The 19,096-nt window shown below is 37.1% G+C and overlaps 1 protein-coding gene across 1 annotated transcript in view; it reads right to left on the bottom strand.

Moving 5' to 3' along the window:
* The window catches only part of Taf4b (TATA-box binding protein associated factor 4b), a 117,863-nt gene that overhangs the window by 34,159 nt on the left and 64,608 nt on the right, over window positions 1-19,096 (bottom strand). Inside the window, exons 11-13 of the mRNA XM_026783653.1 lie at window positions 17,721-17,851; window positions 12,443-12,568; window positions 8,434-8,490 (exon numbers count right to left, since the gene is read on the bottom strand). Of these exons, the coding sequence (XP_026639454.1) occupies window positions 8,434-8,490; window positions 12,443-12,568; window positions 17,721-17,851 (314 nt within the window). The remainder of the gene's footprint in view (window positions 1-8,433; window positions 8,491-12,442; window positions 12,569-17,720; window positions 17,852-19,096) is intronic.

The following is a 19,096-nucleotide window of genomic DNA, read 5'->3' as shown; positions in this document are numbered from 1 at the left end:
GGGGGAGGGGGTTGATAGGAAGAAAGTAGGAGAGGAGGGATCGGGGGAGAGAGAGAGAATGTCACTTGGATGGTACTGGATTTAAAGCCATGAAGGAGTCATGGAGAGTAGCTAAGGCTTATAAGGCTTGGTACTATGTGGCAGGGCTAGAGTTCCTGAAGAGGGTACCACGGAAGGTAAAGCCCAGCTACAGACTCCCCAGCATTTTAGAGATGCCGGTAACATGGGGCAATCAGCAAGGACAACAGCAGCTGTGGAGTGGAGCTGCTCTGAGCCCAGAGAAGCTGCACATGCTTATTAACGGCAGAATCAGAGAGGTATGAACACCAGACATTTGACAGTGAGTAATTCGCCTGGTTAGAGTTTAGTTTTGCTTTAATTTGACTGTGACTGTGTCCTGGTTCCTTCCTTCTTGGAATAAGAAGGTATGTAACTATTTTTGTTGTTATTTTATAGGCACCCACAGTTGAGAGACTCTGAACTTTTAGAGAGATTTTGGGATTTTAGAGACTTGGATATTCAGAGAACACTGTATGTGTTGGAAAGATGTTCAATATTTTAGAGAGTCTCTGGACATTTGGGAAGTCTTTGGATACTTTGGAGAAGCTTTGAACTTTGAAAGAGATTTTGGGTATTTTAAAGAGAACTTTAAAGTGTTTGAATTTTTAAAAACATTGAAACTTTCAAACCTTGGAATATACTTTATATTGTGGTTTTAATATGAAATCTTGGGGACAACAAGTCAGAAAAGGCTATGGTTTAACAGTGTCGACTTGTGTGTCAAGCTGACAAGGAGTTAAGTATGTGTGCTAGTTTTATGTCAGTTTGACAGAAGCTTTAGTTATTGTGAAAAAGGGAGCCTTAATTCAGAAAATGCCCCATTGGAATGGACTGCGAGAAAACTTGTGGTGCATTTTCTTAGCTGATAATTGATGTGGGAAGGCCTAACTCACTGTGGGTGGTGCCACCTGGGCTGGTGATCATGGATGCTCTAAGAAAGCTAACAGAGGAAGCCAGTAAGTAAGCAGTGATCTTCCACAACACCTACTTCAACTCTAGTCTCAACTCCCTTCATGACAGATTGTGACCTACTTTTGTCTTGGTGTTTTTATAACAGCAATAAAAACTCTAAGACAACTATATATTAATTTTCAAATATTAAAGCTACTTTACATTTCTTGGGTTGATACTATGTTGTGCTGGTCTACTTTCTTTTCTATATGTTGTTAGACTTAACTATTATTATTCTGTTGATGTCTCCATGGGAGATACTGGATGTCTTGTTCTGAAATATCCTTCTGGTTTTGAATATTAGGTTTATGCTTTCTTGAGAAATAAACTGGAGATATTACTTCTTAGATTTTTTAAAGAAATGGTATAAAAGTGGTATCAAATCTTATATAGATAGAATTTACATAGTAAAATGATCTGCACTTGGGTTATAAGTACTAATTGCATTTATGTAATAACTATAAAACACTTGAAGAATCATGTTCAATTCCCAGCACCTATATGACAACTCACAACTATCTGTAATTCCAAGATCTAACTACCTCACACAGACATACATCCAGGCAAAACACCAATGCACATAAATGATTAAAAAAGAATATGCTTTTAAAAACAGTGAATAAAACATTAATTAAATACACATTGGTACAGTTCAAATATGAAATTTTCCTCAAGAGGCTAAGGTATTGACAAGATAGGCCTCAGCTTTTGGCACTAGGTCGGAAGAATTTGGAAACTTTATGAAGGTGGAACCTAACTCTAATAAGTTATCTTGTTTTTTGAGGCTAATCTTGTCCTGAACTTCTCCCTTCTCTGATTTTAGTTTTGCATGGCTAAGCAGCCTCTACCACAAATATACTGCCATTATGATGTTCTTCTTGCTAGGGGTCTAGAACCAATAGATTTTTTATATACTGGAACCTAAGTTCAAAGACCAAAACATTCTTCCTTTCCTACATTGTTTGCTAAGGTATTTGGTTAAAGCAAAAAGAAGTCAGACTACAACAGATATGGTCACCCTCACTTAAGCACAATACTTATGAACTGTTCAGGATAAAAATGTGCTATAGTTATCTTAGTTTATCCTAAATAGCAATCCATTCATCTGCCCCATTCTCCCCCACAGGAATCTATGTATTCCTGCCTCTCCTTTACTTTTCTTTGTGTTTTCTGGGGGGACGGGGAGAAATTAAATAAAATATTCAGGGTTAGTCTGAGCCTAATGCTAAGACTGATGGAATAATGTTACCCGACTGTTCCTTTGGTTCATGGTTCTAAGCCTTTACAGCTCCATCTTTACCTAAGTTATGACTGCCAGTTATAAACAACACACTATGCTATGCTACATTTAAGTAGAAAAGAACAAAAGTAAGTTCAAAGTGAAGCAACACACCTGAGCACTAGAGCCATATGGAACTCACAACTCCTGACTTCTAGCCCACAGCTATTTCTTTTATGAAATGTACATACCTCTTCCAACAAGAGACCACTATGTCTAATATACATAGATCCAACATCTCAAAACTAAGAATTTGTGCATCCTTCTGGAATCTCTACTCTCAGTAAAGGTCTTCTGTAAAAAGATACTTGAAAAATTTTGTGGTGGCTTTCCTGGTCCCCAAAGAAACTTACAGAAGGATCACTGGATGATAATCCAATATTGCCAGTTCAAGATCCTAAATTTCCAATTCCCAGATCACAATGTTACACCTTCAAAAGGGAATAGAAAAATAACAAAATTTAAAACACCCTTCTTTCTCTTCCTAGATCAATGATTCTGTGGGCAATCTCCTGAGCAGCAGCGACAGCAGGAACCTCTGGAAATGCACATTTCCAGGCCCTACCCCACACCTACTCTAAAACTTCTTTACCTAGGGACCAGCAACTTGTATTTCAAACACTCCAGATAACATTCATATACATTAAAGTTTGAAAGTCACATTCTGAGACTGTCAGTGCTTTGAATCATCTCTTTCACTGCAATGGCATACACGAGTTTTTTATAACTTCTCATTTTAAGAATGTCTTCATCATATGTTATTTTGATTTCTACAATAGAACATATATATATATATATAATATACTTTTAATAAAAGATCTTTACAATATACTTTCAATAAAAGATTTGATTGCCTTGATCAATATTCCACAAGTCCTTGGCACATGCAAAAATAGCAATAAACACAAAATACTATATTTACAGTTACCTTTAAGTACCTATCATGTTTCATTATTTCATATCTTTTAAATTTCCACTACAAAATGTGTCAGTGCTGGGCATGGAGTTTCTTATAATTTCATCACTTGGGAGACTGAGGCAGGATTAACAGAAATTCCAGGCTGATCTATCTCATATAAAAACTGGGTGTGGTATTACATACCTTTAATCCCAGCACTCAGGAGGTAGAGGCCTTGGATCTCTGTGGATTTGAGGCCACTCTGGTCTACATAGAAAGTTTCAGAGCGACATAAGGAGACTCTGTCTCAAATAAACAGAACAAAACAAAACAATGTCCTCCAGGTATAGTGGCACACACCTTTAATCCCAGAATTTGGGAGGCAAATGCAAGAGGATCTCTATGAATTCCAGGCCAACCTCCTCTATACAGAGTGTACAAGGGCAGCCAGGGCTAAATAGTGAGATCCTACCTCAAAACAAACAAACAAAGAACAAAAAAGTAACAACAGTAAAAGACCAACTAACAGATTCTGCGCTGCCTTTCTCATATTATACTTTCTATTCAGAAATGAGGCCTTATATGCAGAACTCTATTAATTACACAATAATGGTCACCGAGAGATGCACCCTGAGTTTTCAGTTCATAATCTATTTAGAAAAAAAGCCTTATTTCAGAGTATATTTCTAATCTGCTATGCATTTTAATCCCCCACAGGTTACTATGCAAAGTCAATGTGCCAACATATACATTATTGTAGTTTTTATTCCCCTTTATTGTCTCATACAAAAATGAAAGTGAGAATGCATTGAAGTGTCAAAAAGAAAATGAATGAACTCTTTGCTTCCCTCTGTAGAGATCTACTAAACTCATATTTCTCAAACGAGAAAAAAGAAATTCAAATGGATATAAGGATATAAAAACACATTTTTAAAACTCTTAAGAAATCAGGATGCTTGAGCTTCAAAGTCAGAAGGCTTGCACTGCAGAATTTGGGGTGATGTGTTAGAATATTATTTTAAGGTGTGTTGCTTTTGTTTATGCTGCATTTGTTTAACCCTGTGGAGCTGTTAATTCTTTGCCTGTCTGAAACACCTGATGGTCTTAATAAAGGGCTGAACGGCCAAGAGCGAGACAGGAGCAAGGATAGGCAGGGTTGGCAGGCAGAGAGTGTAAATAGAAGGAGAAACAAGGAAGAGGAGGACCACAGGGATAGGGACCAACCACCCTGACACCCAGTCAGCCATAGAGTAAATGTGAAAGTAAGATATACAGAAGAAAGAAAAGGAAAAAGCCCAGAGGCAAAAGGTAGATGGGATAATCTAAGTTAAGAAAAGCTGGCTAGAAACTAGTCAAGCTAAGGTCGGGCATTCAAAACTAAGAGTAAGTCTATGTGTGTGTGATTTATCTGGGAGCTGGGTAGTGGGCATCCAAAAAGTCAAAAGAGCAAAACATCACAACAATGATGTACTAAAGCCGGGCGGTGGTGGTGCACGCCTTTAATCCCAGCACTCGGGAGGCAGAGGCAGGTGGATCTCTGTGAGTTCGAGACCAGCCTGGTCTACAAGAGCTAGTTCCAGGACAGGCTCCAAAACCACAGAGAAACCCTGTCTTGAAAAAAAAACAAAACAAAACAATGATGTACTAAGGGAAAACACTGAGGGCAAGATAGATGTCATTCTACAACACACATTTCAGATAAGTCTGCATTTGTACTAAGCCTGCTTATTTAGAATTAGAATCTGGCAACTAGCAATGTATTTTTTTTTTAAATTTATTTATTTATTAAAGATTTCCGTCTTTTCCCCGCCACCGCCTCCCATTTCCCTCCCCCAATCAAGTCCCCCTCTCTCCTCAGCCCGAAGAGCACTTAGGGTTCCCTGACCTGTGGGAAGTCCAAGGAACCCCCACCTCCATCCAGGTCTAGTAAGTTGAGCATCCAAACTGCCTAGGCTCCTACAAAGCCAGTACGTTAGTAGGATCAGAAACCCATTGCCATTGTTCTTGAGTTCTCAGTAGTCCTCATTGTCCGCTATGTTCAGAGAGACTGGTTTTATCCCAGGCTTTTTCAGACCCAGGCCAGCTGGTCTTGGTGAGTTCCCAATAGAACATCCCCATTGTCTCAGTGTGTGGGTGCACCTCTTGCGGTCCTGAGTTCCTTGCTCGTGCTCTCTCTCCTTCTGCTCCTGATTTGGACCTTGAGAATGTATTTTAAAGCTTCACAAATAGAGGGTAAAATGGAAGACTATCACCATACACAATTTTTAAAAAGTATCTATTTACCCCTAAACTGCAGCTATGAAAACTGAGTTTGAAGCCAAAAATGAAATTGTTTTTAGAGAAAGAAAAAAACAAAAACAAAAAACACACTGAAAACAAGAGAGGATACCCTTTGAGTTTAAAATCAAATGTCTGAACTACAGGAATGGCCCAGACATTTCCAGACAGCAGTAAGGGTTTCAAATGGATGACCTGTCTGTGGGTCAGTGGCAGCGGTGTGCAGCAGGAGTCACTGCAATGAACTGAGACAAGGCTGGAGGCAAACCCAAAGGCAACCAGATGAGAACTGCAACATTTGAAGAGACACCTACATAAAAACCTGCCAATTTAACAAATTGCCCATATAAACTGAGCATGAAAAAATAAAGTTTCTAAAACTACTTTTTTAAAAAAAATGAAAAATCCCAGGAGAACTATCAATATCAAAACTGTATTCATTAACAATTCAAACTCCAGATTCAGGCATGATTTGAATCATGATAAAGACCCCTGCTGAAATATCTCCAAGCATAAACAAAGCCTACAACTTCTCTAAGCAGCTCTTTTGGACTTCGGCATTTATAATGTTGTCATTAGTCCACCTGTCCTGTGACCAGTTTGTAAAAGGAAACAAAGCTGTGCTACTAGAGCAACCACTACAAAACAGCGCCAACCTTCCCAAGCCAATTAAACCAAGAAAACTTCCTAGTTTATACCAAAAACAACAACAAAAAAACCCCACAGTACTGCAACTTCTACAAGCTCTTAAATTTGTAAATTACTATAGTTGAGAATATTTCAACTCCACAGAAAGAGAGAAATAATATTTTTATAATCAAAATACAGTACCATGTGTGGCTCTGAAAGGGAGCTACTTAGTACAGCAAAGTTACATCTCCATAGGACAGAAGGAAGACAAAAATGACATTATTTAACTTTCAATCTAACAACAACTTTGCAGCCAATAACACAGAAAGTCTCTCTTCTTGGATCCAGGACAATAAATTTCATTTCTTTTTGATCCTAGGGGACTTACAGTAAAAAATAAAAATAAAAAACAACTAACAGACTTCAAAAAATGGTTTGGAAGGAAACTATATTTTCTTTTACCCTTTCTTTATTAAAAAGAAATACTAAATAGATGTGCAAAGAACAGATAAAAAGCAGGTTTGCTATCATCATTTTTGGTAAAAGAAACCACATCCTACCCCACAGTATTGTATGAAGACTGCTGACTATCTTTGACTTCATGGAATAAACAAAATGTATTAAACAAATAAAACCACCTCTTTCAAAGCTGAAGAAAAAGAATCTCAGTAAGCAACAACACACATGGCAAGATAACTAACTTTCTGAGAGACACTTTCCAAAACAAGAATCAATTAAAAAAAAAAGTATAAGTATCCAATCAGTTCTTAATTAAAGAAAGAACAGATACCCAGGATTCAGCGCAATGACAAGTGGCACAGCTGCAAGTCCCTATCATTAATCTAGGTGTCCTTAAAAAAAAAAATCGAGACGGTTCTCAGGTTAACAGTGTTAGATAAAACCCAGAGGAAGGAAATTAGAATAAGGAACATTTTGTTTAAAATGAGTGTTTCTAACATTTTAATGTTCTTCTACCCAGAGTATTTTCTTTATGTTAAAGAAAATAAAATACATTGATTCTAAGAATCTTACTAGATTTCCATGTGTTTTGTCTCAGCTCCCACATTAATCCAAACAATAAGGGCTTTAGAACATTAATAAATAACCTCCTGCTGCTGGCACCTAGATGCCAAGTACAGCAATGCTGAGGACAACAGATTTCATAGTTCAAGAGGCACAGTTAAGAAAAAAGTTGCTCAGGGAATCACTCTTATTTAGCACAAAGATGCTTAAAAATTGCATGAAATCAGTCAAGTAACTATAGAAACCGATTTCTTCAGCTCCATATCACACATCTCACACCTCAATTGTCTTTATTATCGTCTGCTGTCAGATCCTTAACCAGGAATGTGAACAGGCCTGATGATTTATTCAGGAGGGAAAAGAATCTGTAGGTCAAGTGAAAATTCATCCTCTCTCTCTCTCTCCCTATCTCCCTCTCTCTCTCTCTCTCTCTCTCTATCTCTCTATCTCTCTCTCTCTCTCACACACACACACACACACACACACACACACACACACACACACACAGTCACACACACGCAGCCCTTCAACCTTAGGTACTTTCATTTCATTCTGTTCTCAGTAGCTCTGGGGGTAACTCCAGTGAGATCCAATATTAAGGCTCAATTAAAATAAGCTCCAATTAGTGGAGCTTTTTTCTCTGAGGCTAGAGAAGTCAGGAAATGGATATTGGGAAATGTAAAAAGTCAGCTACTGAGAGGAGGCTGCAGACATAAATGAACTTATTTGTTGATTTCTACAGTTGCTATGCAGAGGCCTCTGGGAGTAAAAGCTTAACCAGTCTAAGCTATAAACTAAAACCCCCGCAGCTAAACATGAACTGTGTGAAACAAGGGCTCCATTCCAGAACAGAAAACTGCTGGGCCCAGAAAATTAAAAGCCAGAGGCATTTTCCATTTAAAACTAAATCCCAGTACCGCCTCCCAGCCAAAGAATTATAAGCAGTATCAGATTTACAAAACGAACAATTACCCTGGAAAAATGTAGCCTATTGTACAGTCCCAGATGCTAAATCTCAAAGTTTCTTTCTTTCTTTCCTTTAATCCCATGCTGTATTCCTCCAAGTATATGATTGGAGTTTACAAAGAGTCATTTCCAGACAGGCCTAAGCCTTGAAAATAAATTTTAAAAGGAGAGCACATAGCTCACTGACCTCATTTGAAGTACTGCCCTTGCCTTCAGCACTTCCTGTCCTTCCCCAAGGCTTTTGCAAATGGTATGCAACAGCAAAATAAACCCTGACCTAATTGCCAAGAGAGAGGCTGCCAACCTTCCCTCAAACACAAAGACCAGAACTGTAACTTGAAAGTCCTACCTCTTTGGCCTTCTGCTTTAATCTCAGCTGTTCTGGATCTTCTTTATTGGAACGGCTCTGTCAAAGGAAAAAAAAATTAATAGAAATCATCTAAATACTAGCTTTACTGTTAAATATTTAATAAATGATGATTTCTCCTGTGATTGAAAACCCTAGCTCCAGGGGCAATGCCTCAATCCAGTCTAGCTGCACTCCAGCCCTGGCCCCCTCCTCCTCCTCATCTGGGCCGGCTGCTGCAGTTCTAGCCTGAAGGAAACACATACTGAAAATGATGCTAACAATGTCAGTCAGGTCCAGTCAAGGCATAACATTGTTCTTGCTGGAACACAGCAAAAATGAAAACTGGCCTGAACAGAAGAAAAGGAAAAGAAGTGTGTGCTCAAATGAATGAAAATAAACAATACTGGCTCATCTTTAGGTGAAGCCATTTTGACAAAGCATATGTTATTTCAACAGCTATTAAAATCAAGACCTCAACTAGCCTAGAATGAAATATCTTAAAAAGAGTAATTTCTGAAAGCAAAAGTATTAAGTACATTCTACTATTTTTATTAGTTTTAGATCCTCTATAACACTTAATGAACTAATGCTATATACTATAAAAAACAAAACATAATAAAAATGAGCATGAGGAATGTGGTAGGTACTTCTCTAGTACGGTAGTGGGTTAGACATCTATCTCTGATGAATAACATATGAATAGAAGTCTGAATAACAAGAAATAGCTAGCCACATTAAGGCGTTATGAAAGAGAATTCAAATAGAAAATACAGTAAATACCAAAGCCTTAAAATGACAGCAAGCCTGAGTAAAGACAGGATGACCATGTGTCTGAAGCACTAGAAAACATGAAGAGAAAGAAAGGAGGTTAATGTGTTGCCCTGTAGCCATTTCAAGAGGTAGAAGGGTTTAATTGTAGTTTTAACAACGAGCCACTGATTGTTAAAGGAAGACTATTGTAATAGGAATACTATTATTACATAGCACAAAAATGAGAATACATTGGAGCAACCCCTTAGAAAGGGGCTCCAGCAGCATACAGAGTGTTTACTACAAAGATCTATGACTGAAGGCACAGTGCCCACATAATTAAGAAACTCTTGTCAAACAACTGCTATGAATATAGGGTGGCTGAGAAGACAAAATGCAGTCTAGAACAGCAGTAGCAATGATGACCATGACAAATAAATTCAAATCCCATTTGCAAGTAAAGCCAACCAAATTTGTGGTAGACTAGATACAGGATACAAACTAAAGAGGAAAAAATATCTAGATTCTGGCTTAAGCAACTGAGAGGAATTCTAACTTTCTATAGGGGAAGATCTAATGAAAAGTACACAGCAAAATAAAAAGGATCAACTGTCAGTTTTAGGTGCCAAATCAAAGGTGAAATGTCCTAAGGTGGACACAAGCTTGGTACAGACCCGTGAGCACAATGAATGGAATGAGTAAAGGAGTGTCAAAGAGAAGTCAGGTACTAGATAATCTAAGGCCTTTTCTGAAGTCCTGTAATAAGTTTGGATAAGTACAACCAACAACAACAAAAAAAAATCAGTAAAAGCTATGTTTTATTTTGAGACCCAGTTTGTCCTGTAGTCCTGGCTGTCCTGGAGCTCACTGTGTAGACAAGGATGGCCTTCAACTCAAAGAGATCCACCTGCCTCTGCCTCCCAAGTACTAGGATTAAAGACATGCACTACCACACCTTGAAGACCCTGTGTTTTATTAGGAAAACCATTCTTATGAATGGATATGGAAGGAAAGAGAGATCAGATAGAATATATAAAATGCCTTGGATTAGGGTGGGGACATTGTACTGAAGAGAGGACGGACACTGTAGACTAGAGTGAGTAAACTGGGCATGGGCATGGAGAAGAAGCAAAGGTGACATTTAGGTTTTTCCATGAATCTATGGTAAATTAGGTTGTTACTGATTGAGTTAGAAAAAGTCCTATTACAGGAGAGAAAAATCAGAAGTCTGTTTGGACATAAACAATTTCAGAGTCCTATTCGCCAGAAAAGTGAGAGCAAACAACCAGTCAACTTACCTGCCAAAAGTTTCAGAATATAGACCAAGCTGGAAGTATAATCTCAGGAGAACACAAAGACATAAAAGGCATAGGACTAAAACCCAGGGCATCCCAATTTTTAGCACTCTACCTCAAAAAGGAAGAAAACCCAAAGAGACTAAGAACCAGATATCTTACATAAATAATAACTAGAATAGTATTTAATAGTTTTATAACCTTATTTAATGCAGTTACTAGAAATAAAGAACCAACAAACTACCTTGTTACAACAGTGAGTTTAAGCTCAAGAAGAATATCTTTCTGTCCCATCTACCTGCCCTTCTCAGCAAAGAAGTCACTTTGGGGCTGAGACAGTAGGGCAGTGACAATGCTATGACGCTCACATCCTTGTGGAAGTCTGGGATGTCTCAGGAAGACACAGACCGGTGGTCATAATGGTAAGGCCAATAAAACAGCATGAAGGAAAGCAGATAAGAGTCAGTCAAGCTGGTGATATATGAATGGCATTGATACATACACTGACTGAAGACATGAGCTAAACATGCTAAGGATAATAACAAAAGCAAATTTTCTGACTCCTGGAGAAAAAAAAATCTGCAGTTATTTGAAGGTAGAGAGGCAGGCAGAAAATACAAATGAATGAATGAATGAACCCACAGGCTCGTTATTCATGAAAAGCCTTTCATCTAACAGAGGGTTAATATGTGAAGGTAAGCTAATGGGAATAATTAGTGTCAGGCAATCCCCACAGAAGTGGCCGATTCAGGAACTTGTTAAGGCTGATTCATGAAAATTAGATAAGGAAAAGATGTTGATACAATTTATGAACATGAAAATAATCCATGTGAAACTAAAAACTTTCAAGGAAAGATGGTCAATTTAAAATGGAAAGAATTGGTAGACAACTACACACCCAGATTATCAGGTTGCCTTTTGAGGTCAGCTCAGAAAAATGTATCATCACCTCTGTATATCTGTCAGAAGTACATGGCTTACATAAAGTCTTAAGAAAATACCAAATGAATGCAGGTGAAGGTCATAACAGAAAATAAGTTGAAAGTAAGATCTTGTAAGAAGGGAAAGAAGTACATAAGACAATTGAGACTGTCAGAAGAAATGTGGAAAGTGTGAACTACTAAATGAAATGCTTATTTCTGAAAAGAAAAATGGAACATGAAGAAAAGAAACAAGTGAGATGGCTAATGAAATATGAACAGGGGTTTATGCTATGCACAACAGTGTTACACTGCTAGGATCCTGAAAAGGCAAAATGTTCTCATTTTTGTAAATACACACTAGAATATTTAAGGGTGATGAGTCATTATGTCTCAGGACTGCTTTCCAATGAGTCTCCGAATTGTCTAGTAGAGTTACATAACTGTAAATATACTAAAAAAAACCCTCTCAACTAAGGTTAAAGGGAAGGTGGACATACTGACAAACTAAAGTTTGTGTGTATCAGGTACATACATCAGGTGGGGGAATGAGTAGGGATGAACAAATGACAGGATCTTAGAAAAGGGCAAATGTATGATTTGATACTATAATGTAAGTATAAAATTATTTTAAAATAGATCAAAGAAGCAATTAGAGCCACGTATCATGATTGACCCTTGTAAGTCACAGCACTTCAGAAAAGGCAATAGTATAGTGAGTTCAAAGGCTGTATGGACTACACTAGTATTAGCACACAGATCCTGTCTCATCACAGGAGACTAAAAGGGTTACAAACAGTAGTTGGTGGGCTGGGTGTAATGGTGCATGTCTTTAATGTCTGCATTCAGGAAGAAGAGGAATTCTGGTCTCTATGAGTTCAAGGCTAACCTAGCATAGGGGAAAAGTTCCAAGACACCCATGTCTACATAATGACTGTCTCAAAAATAAAAAATAAAAAAAAGAAAAAGAAAAGAAAGGGGGACCATAATAGTCTGTAACTAGGAAAAAAATAAATCTTCCAGGAACACGAGAAATTAAATTACCTTGGCTGCTCTTAGTAACATCTCTCTTTCTTCTAGATCCTTCCTCTGTTTCTCCAATTGATCTAGCTGTTCAAGAAATTTGAGTTGTGATCGGGTATCAGTAGACAAGATGTAATTTTCACTTCCCTAGGAAAAAAACAGTCTTATGATTTTGGGCAATACATTTGCCTTAGACATTTTGATAAACAATACAAAAAAGTACCGGATATACAAAGAGAACTACATTTTTCAGAAAAGAGTATTTTTTAAACTTTCTTAAACAAGCAAACAAACAAATAAAAGCCAGAAACTTTAATCAGCCATAAAATTTGAGAGATGATTATTTTAGCATTTACATTTCAGAACGATTTCCTTAGTCTACTACTCAAGAGACAGGAAAAGTAATTAAGTCAAACAGATCTTATCAATAGGAAAAAGAATCCAGTAGAATATAACATTACCTATATTTCAATCTCCCTTAGTCAAATTAATTCCTATCTATTGACATAAACATGAGCAATTAAATCTTAGATGAAAAGCAAGAAACCTCACTGAAAAAGACAGCTAAGAAAAATAGATTGGCTTAATCTTAACTAGAATATTAATTTAAATAAACTAAAACCCTTCTATCCTAATAGAACATAAAATGGGAACATTAAAATCACAAGCCGGGAGGTGGTGGCACATGATTAATCCCAGCACTATGGACGCAGAGGCAGGCAGATTATTTCAGTTGAGGCTTCCAGGACAGCCAGAGATACACAGAGAAACCCTGTATCTCCCCCCTTCCCGAAAACGATGGTCTTGTATATAATTTGCGTATTTATCATTCATTCATTCATTCATTCATTCATTCATTCATTCATTTGCAGGCTGTCACTACACAGACCACGATCTCCTGGAACTTGAAGTCATCCTGCCTTAGCTTCCCAAGTAGTGGGAAAGCATATCATTTACAAATGAAAACTGTAACAAAAAAACTACTTTCTTAACTTCAGTATTCCATAAAAAATGACAGAATTAAAACTATCTCACTTATCTGGGTATGCAAAAGTACAGTAACAGTGCCTTCAAATCTAAGTATTTTCTAGTTTCTTCACCTATGGTCACCTAGCACCATCTATAATACAAATATCCATATGAGGGTTGTTGTGGGTGGAGCAGAAAGGTTTATACAATCAACACTTCCCCTGCCATCTACTAATCTCAGCAGTCAACACTTGAGGAGACTCTTACTGCCAAAAACAACTCAACCCTGAGCTCACAGTAAGCGCCTGTCTGGGAACACAGCACCACACTACTTCCATCTCTGTCTCCACTTTATCCTCGTGCTCGTGACTGCTTCAATTAGCTTAGACTAAGAGATTTCATATGCCCAAGATTCTTTTTAAATTAAATTTTTATTGTTAGCATTTAACTAGATCAAAAGAATATTACATGCTTTAAGGAAGAAGGATGTATTAGTGCTACTTATTTTACTTAAAGTTTAATACAAGAATTCCCAAATGGTCTTTAAAGTTAAATAATACAAGATAAAATGTGGAATACATTATAGGCCAAGTATAGAGGTTAAGCACAATAACAGCGGTTTCCTAAATACTTCATCTTAACCATTTCTGTGTTCAGAAACTCCGGAGACAGTTTACAGACAGAAATTTAATTTAAAAGGGACAATAAACACTAAATTAAAAAGCACTGGCATTCTAAAATTTAACCATATCACATTCTCATTCTGTTTCCTTTACCAATTCAGATACAACTGCCTGCGGTATAATTTCTCCTTTTTCTTCTAGCTACAGTAAATAGCTATCTTTCCCTAACCTACTAAATCCCTTCCACCTTTGTTAAGTAATAGGAAATGCCAATATTATCATGTTCCTTCCTGTCTCTGTGAACCAACTAACTAAAGTTTTCATGTCCAAACGTATGAAAGCCACTAGCTATCCAGACTCAAGTGATACTAGCACCATCAGGTGACCCCACCTAAAGGAACCATCACAGTACCTTTCAGGTAGAGTGAAACTTCTCCGTGGCCACAGCATAGACTGCAGCTTCAGCAGAGCTGGGTGGTGGTGATACACATCTTTAATCCCAGCACTGTGGAAGCGTACCTCTGTGTTCAAGGCCAGCCTGGTCTACAGAGTAAGTCCAGAATAACTAGGGCTACACTGAGAAATCTTGTCTTAAAAAAAAAAAAAGAAAGAAAAAGAAAAAACAAATTAAAAAAAATAAAAAAAACCCACTAGACTACATACTATATTACTTCTACATTTTTATTTAAATTTCAGTTTATGACCTATTAGAACATTATACCTAATCAAGTAAAAAAAATTTCAAAACTAATATCTAGAGTAGGAAAGATGGTAGAATTTTGCTTTTAATAATGGTGGCTCATTTTTTTAATAGTTTATGGAGTATTTCTTTTATTGTATAGATAAAAATAAATCTCAAGAGACAGAAGGACCAGGCCAAATCTTTGATACACATACTATTTTTACAATTAAAGTCCATAAAATAGTGGTAAGTTTTAAAGTATGTTCAAATGCAATTAGGTGGGTTTTATTTCTTCTTAAAAGATAATTTTATCTCTCTATATAATATTGAGACAGCAATACTAGCTGTGCTAAAGAATGAATGTAGGGAAAAGGGTGCAGGATAAATCAATTAGCACAGTGGTTCTCAATCTGTAGTCATGATCCCTTGGGGGTGTCGAACAACTCTTTCACAGAGGTTGCATACCAGATAGTTACATTACGATTCCTAACAGTATAAAAATTATAGTTATGTGTACCAACAAAAGTAATTTTATGTTGGGGGTCACCACAAAATAAGAAACTGCATTAAAGTCACAGCATTAAGAAACTTGAGAGCCAATGGTATAACAGTAAATTAAGAAGGTATTTATCTTTAAGTTAAGTGATCAAGGTCTTTCAAATAGGGTAAATACTACACATTTTCTATGGATACCAAATCCTAGTAACAAGGTAACTGATACAATAGAAAGATTCTACCTGAAGATTATACAACAAAGTTTTGAATGGCACTTTGAATGGCACACTGAAATGAAATCTATCGGGAGAATTTCCTTGGGGTTAGAAGCTGTGGTGCATTGTAGGCCAAGGCTGTATCTCATGCTGACAGCCAAACCTGACAGTGTGTAAGATTCAGACATGAAAAGGTCATAGAGTAAAAAGGTCTGTATACAAAGGCTGGAGTCCCTAACAAGATGCCAGGAGAAGCCATCAGCCATTCTCTTCAAAAGCAGAGTCTCCTCAGTTGCAGTGGAGACCCAGGATTGAAGGCATAATGGAGAGAGACTATTGATACCATGTGGTAAGGGGCAGAGTCCCTGAAGAGAGCCCAGGAGGCCAACGATGAAAGTGCTGCCCATGGACACCCCAGTCAATGGGAGATGCCAGGACCATGCAATGACAACAAAAGACAGCAGCAACTGTGTGAAAAAGCTGGATTGAAACTTCAGGACAAACTGGGTATGCTGTAAATGGCAGAGATGGTGAAAGGAAGCCTTTGGAGCCCAGAAGACCATGAGTGTCACATACTGAGCTATTTATACTGATGGACTTTGCTTTGATTGTGATGGACTAGGGCTTCGCTTTGGTTGTAACTGTGCTCTGGTTCTTTCCTCTTAAAGTAAGAAAGTATATAATTTTTCTTTAACTTAAAGGATCCTACAGTTAAGCGCTTTTGGACTTAAAAAAAAAAAAAGTTAGAGCCGGGCGGTGGTGGCGCACGCCTTTAATCCCAGCACTCGGAAGGCAGAGGCAGGAGGATCTCTGTGAGTTCGAGACCAGCCTGGTCTACAAGAGCTAGTTCCAGGACAGGCTCCAAAACCACAGAGAAACCCTGTCTCGAAAAAAAAAAAAAGTTAGACTGAGTTATGGGTTCTTTTAAAATCTGTACAACTTTTTAAATTTGTTGTAATGATTTGACTTAAGGACCCCTCCACGAGATGAAACCCATATTCAAACACTGCTTGGGTGACCAAGAACCAGAGAATAGATAGCCCAGAGACCTAGGGTAAAACCAAATGCTACTGCCCTTTAAAAAAAAAGTAATGATGAAATGATTTCTAATGATATTCTGTTTTACTCATAGATCAGAGGCTCGCTCAGCCATCAACAGAGAAACAAAAAGTATCTGGTTCTTTGTAATGATTAATAAAATAGAGAAGCCATTAACTAAAATAACAAAGGAAAAAAGGAAGACACAGTAAGAATCAGAAACAAAACTACTACCAATTGGCAATTACTACTGCCAACTGAACTGACATAAATAATAGATAACCTACAAAAATAGACAAATTCCTAGACTCACATAAAATGAAATACTGACACTGTTTTCCACAGCTTTTTATGATGCTGATTCCATATTTTTAAGATAGTCTGATAAATTCTCACAAAAAATTTGAAAGTAAGGACCTTAATACCTATACATCTTCCAAAGCTCTACATGAAGCAGAATGTATATAAGATGGTACCTCCAGCTAGCTTACTAGGGAAACAGCAGCAGATATTCTGGATTTCTTTTCATCTGTATGGCTGGCAATGAATGATCCTACTGCAAACTTGAAACCTCATGAAGTTACCTATTTACCAACATGTTGGAAATCTAGCTTTCCCACATTTTTTAATAAAGAAAAGAGTTGTTTCTTTCATGCCATTATCTTTTCTTAAAATCCATAATCATTTAATTATTTCCCTGGCTCTGAAACTACAATTCACAACTGATCTTACCCTAAAGGCCATGAAGCAATAAAAACTACAATTCAAACACACTAAGTACCTTCATCTTGGTTAGAGCAGGTCACTTTGTAACAACACTAGAAATCAGACAGGCGATCCTTGCATTTAGTCGTTCATAGCAGCAGTCAAGAACAGTAATGAGTGGCACTAGTATGAGCAATCATTGTCACCATGTAACTAATAGCCATATATCTGTCAGCAGAGTCCAGACCACCAAAGAGAACACCTACCACCAATATTCTACCCTAGCACAGCCTCCTCCCTAATACAGTCCTGAGGAGGAGCCTCGGACAAAACAGGTGCGTATTCCAATATGCAACACAAAACCTCCTTTAGACACTACTTCAAATCCTATTTTAATTTGATTTACTATATAAGCATATCCAAGTAAGGCAATTAAGGAAACTACTAACAGGAAATATAAGTCTCAATCTTCCTTCTAAAAATACATCAAGACTGGACACCTTTGTCCATGAATCCACCTTCAACATTGCTCGGGAGATGAGAGTCTACACTTCCTTGATGATTCCCTTTACCTTGTAAACAGTCATTCGATGCTGAGCAATTGTAGTTAGTTTCTCTAGAAGGCCTCGTAATCTCTCCTGTGTTGCATGGGAGATCAAGTTCACAGCATCAGAGTTAAGTTCCGTAATGTCATGCTTTTTACCTGTAGAGGCAGGGAAAATCCATTACATGTTTTAGTAGTGGCTTATAATTGAAATAATTAGCACAGCAGGTATTCAGTTCCCCCTGGAAGTCATACCCATTATGAATAAAGGTTTGGAGATTATGATTTTCCTGGTAAAGTCACAACTTCAAAGATCTTAGACATTACATTAATAAAACCTAGCCTGGAGCCTCAGAAAATATAGACATTGTTTCCCTTAGCCTCTAGAATCATTCTCCCTGCAAGGTCATTTATAGGACAAAGTTAATAAGAACACAAATCAAGTTTAGTGTTCAGGGAGGAAAATGGTAACTGCAGAAATTAGTGTTATATTCTGTTAATTTTAGTAATTAAAAAAATGGAAAGTCACATTTTACCGTGTTTGACACTGTTAACAATTCATGGCATTCATTTCAGTGAACTTAAATTATAAATCTGTTAATTCCTGGTCTATAAAAGTATCTTTTTTGTCTGTTACCTATTACATTTTGCACTACTCATGTTTTCAAAAATTAACCTATTAAATTACAAATTGAAATATGCTCAAAAGCCATTATTTCACCATCAATTTCAATAACTTGTTTCTTTTAAGAACAACTTGTTTTATCCAGGTAGTAACGAGGAAAAAAGTATTAGGAAAAGAATCTGAATGACAAGCAAGAGCAGCACCTCTCTTACAAACAGTCCTAACAGTATCCAAACAGTGTTTCTCAGACAAAACAATAGATCTGCAATCAATAGATATGCAAACCTAAAGAGACAGGCAGTAAGGAATCTAAGTCAGATATGTTTTTAAAGGCTCCTGTGTGTTCTTTTTGTTGCTGTTGTGGTGGTGATGGTGCTGTGTGTGTGTGTGTAATGCTAGCGGTGCAGTCTTTACACTTGCAGGGCAAGTGTTTTATCCACTGAGCCATTTCCCCAGGCCTCTGATGTTCTTTTAAAACACATTTATATATATCTTCACAGTAATTTAAAAATATTGTTTGATTTTTATATGCTAATTCATATAATACATACTCATATTTTCATCAAAGGCTGAACTACAGCAAAAACATAATTTAATTACAACTCAAATATACTTTGGTATTACTACAAAATAAATTTTAATTTAAAACATAGTCTAAGTAAACTAACTAGGGAGAAGATTTAAAATTATCCAACTTATTTTAAACTAAGTCTTCAAAATCTAATTCATTACTTTGGCAAAATTGAGCTCATTTCCAATTCAAACTGAAACAAAGGGAA

Source organism: Microtus ochrogaster, chromosome 18 (assembly GCF_000317375.1).
Source record: "Microtus ochrogaster isolate Prairie Vole_2 chromosome 18, MicOch1.0, whole genome shotgun sequence".
Lineage (NCBI taxonomy): Eukaryota > Metazoa > Chordata > Mammalia > Rodentia > Cricetidae > Microtus > Microtus ochrogaster.
Note: the sequence above shows the minus strand (reverse complement) of the source record. Positions and strands in the feature narration are given on the sequence as shown.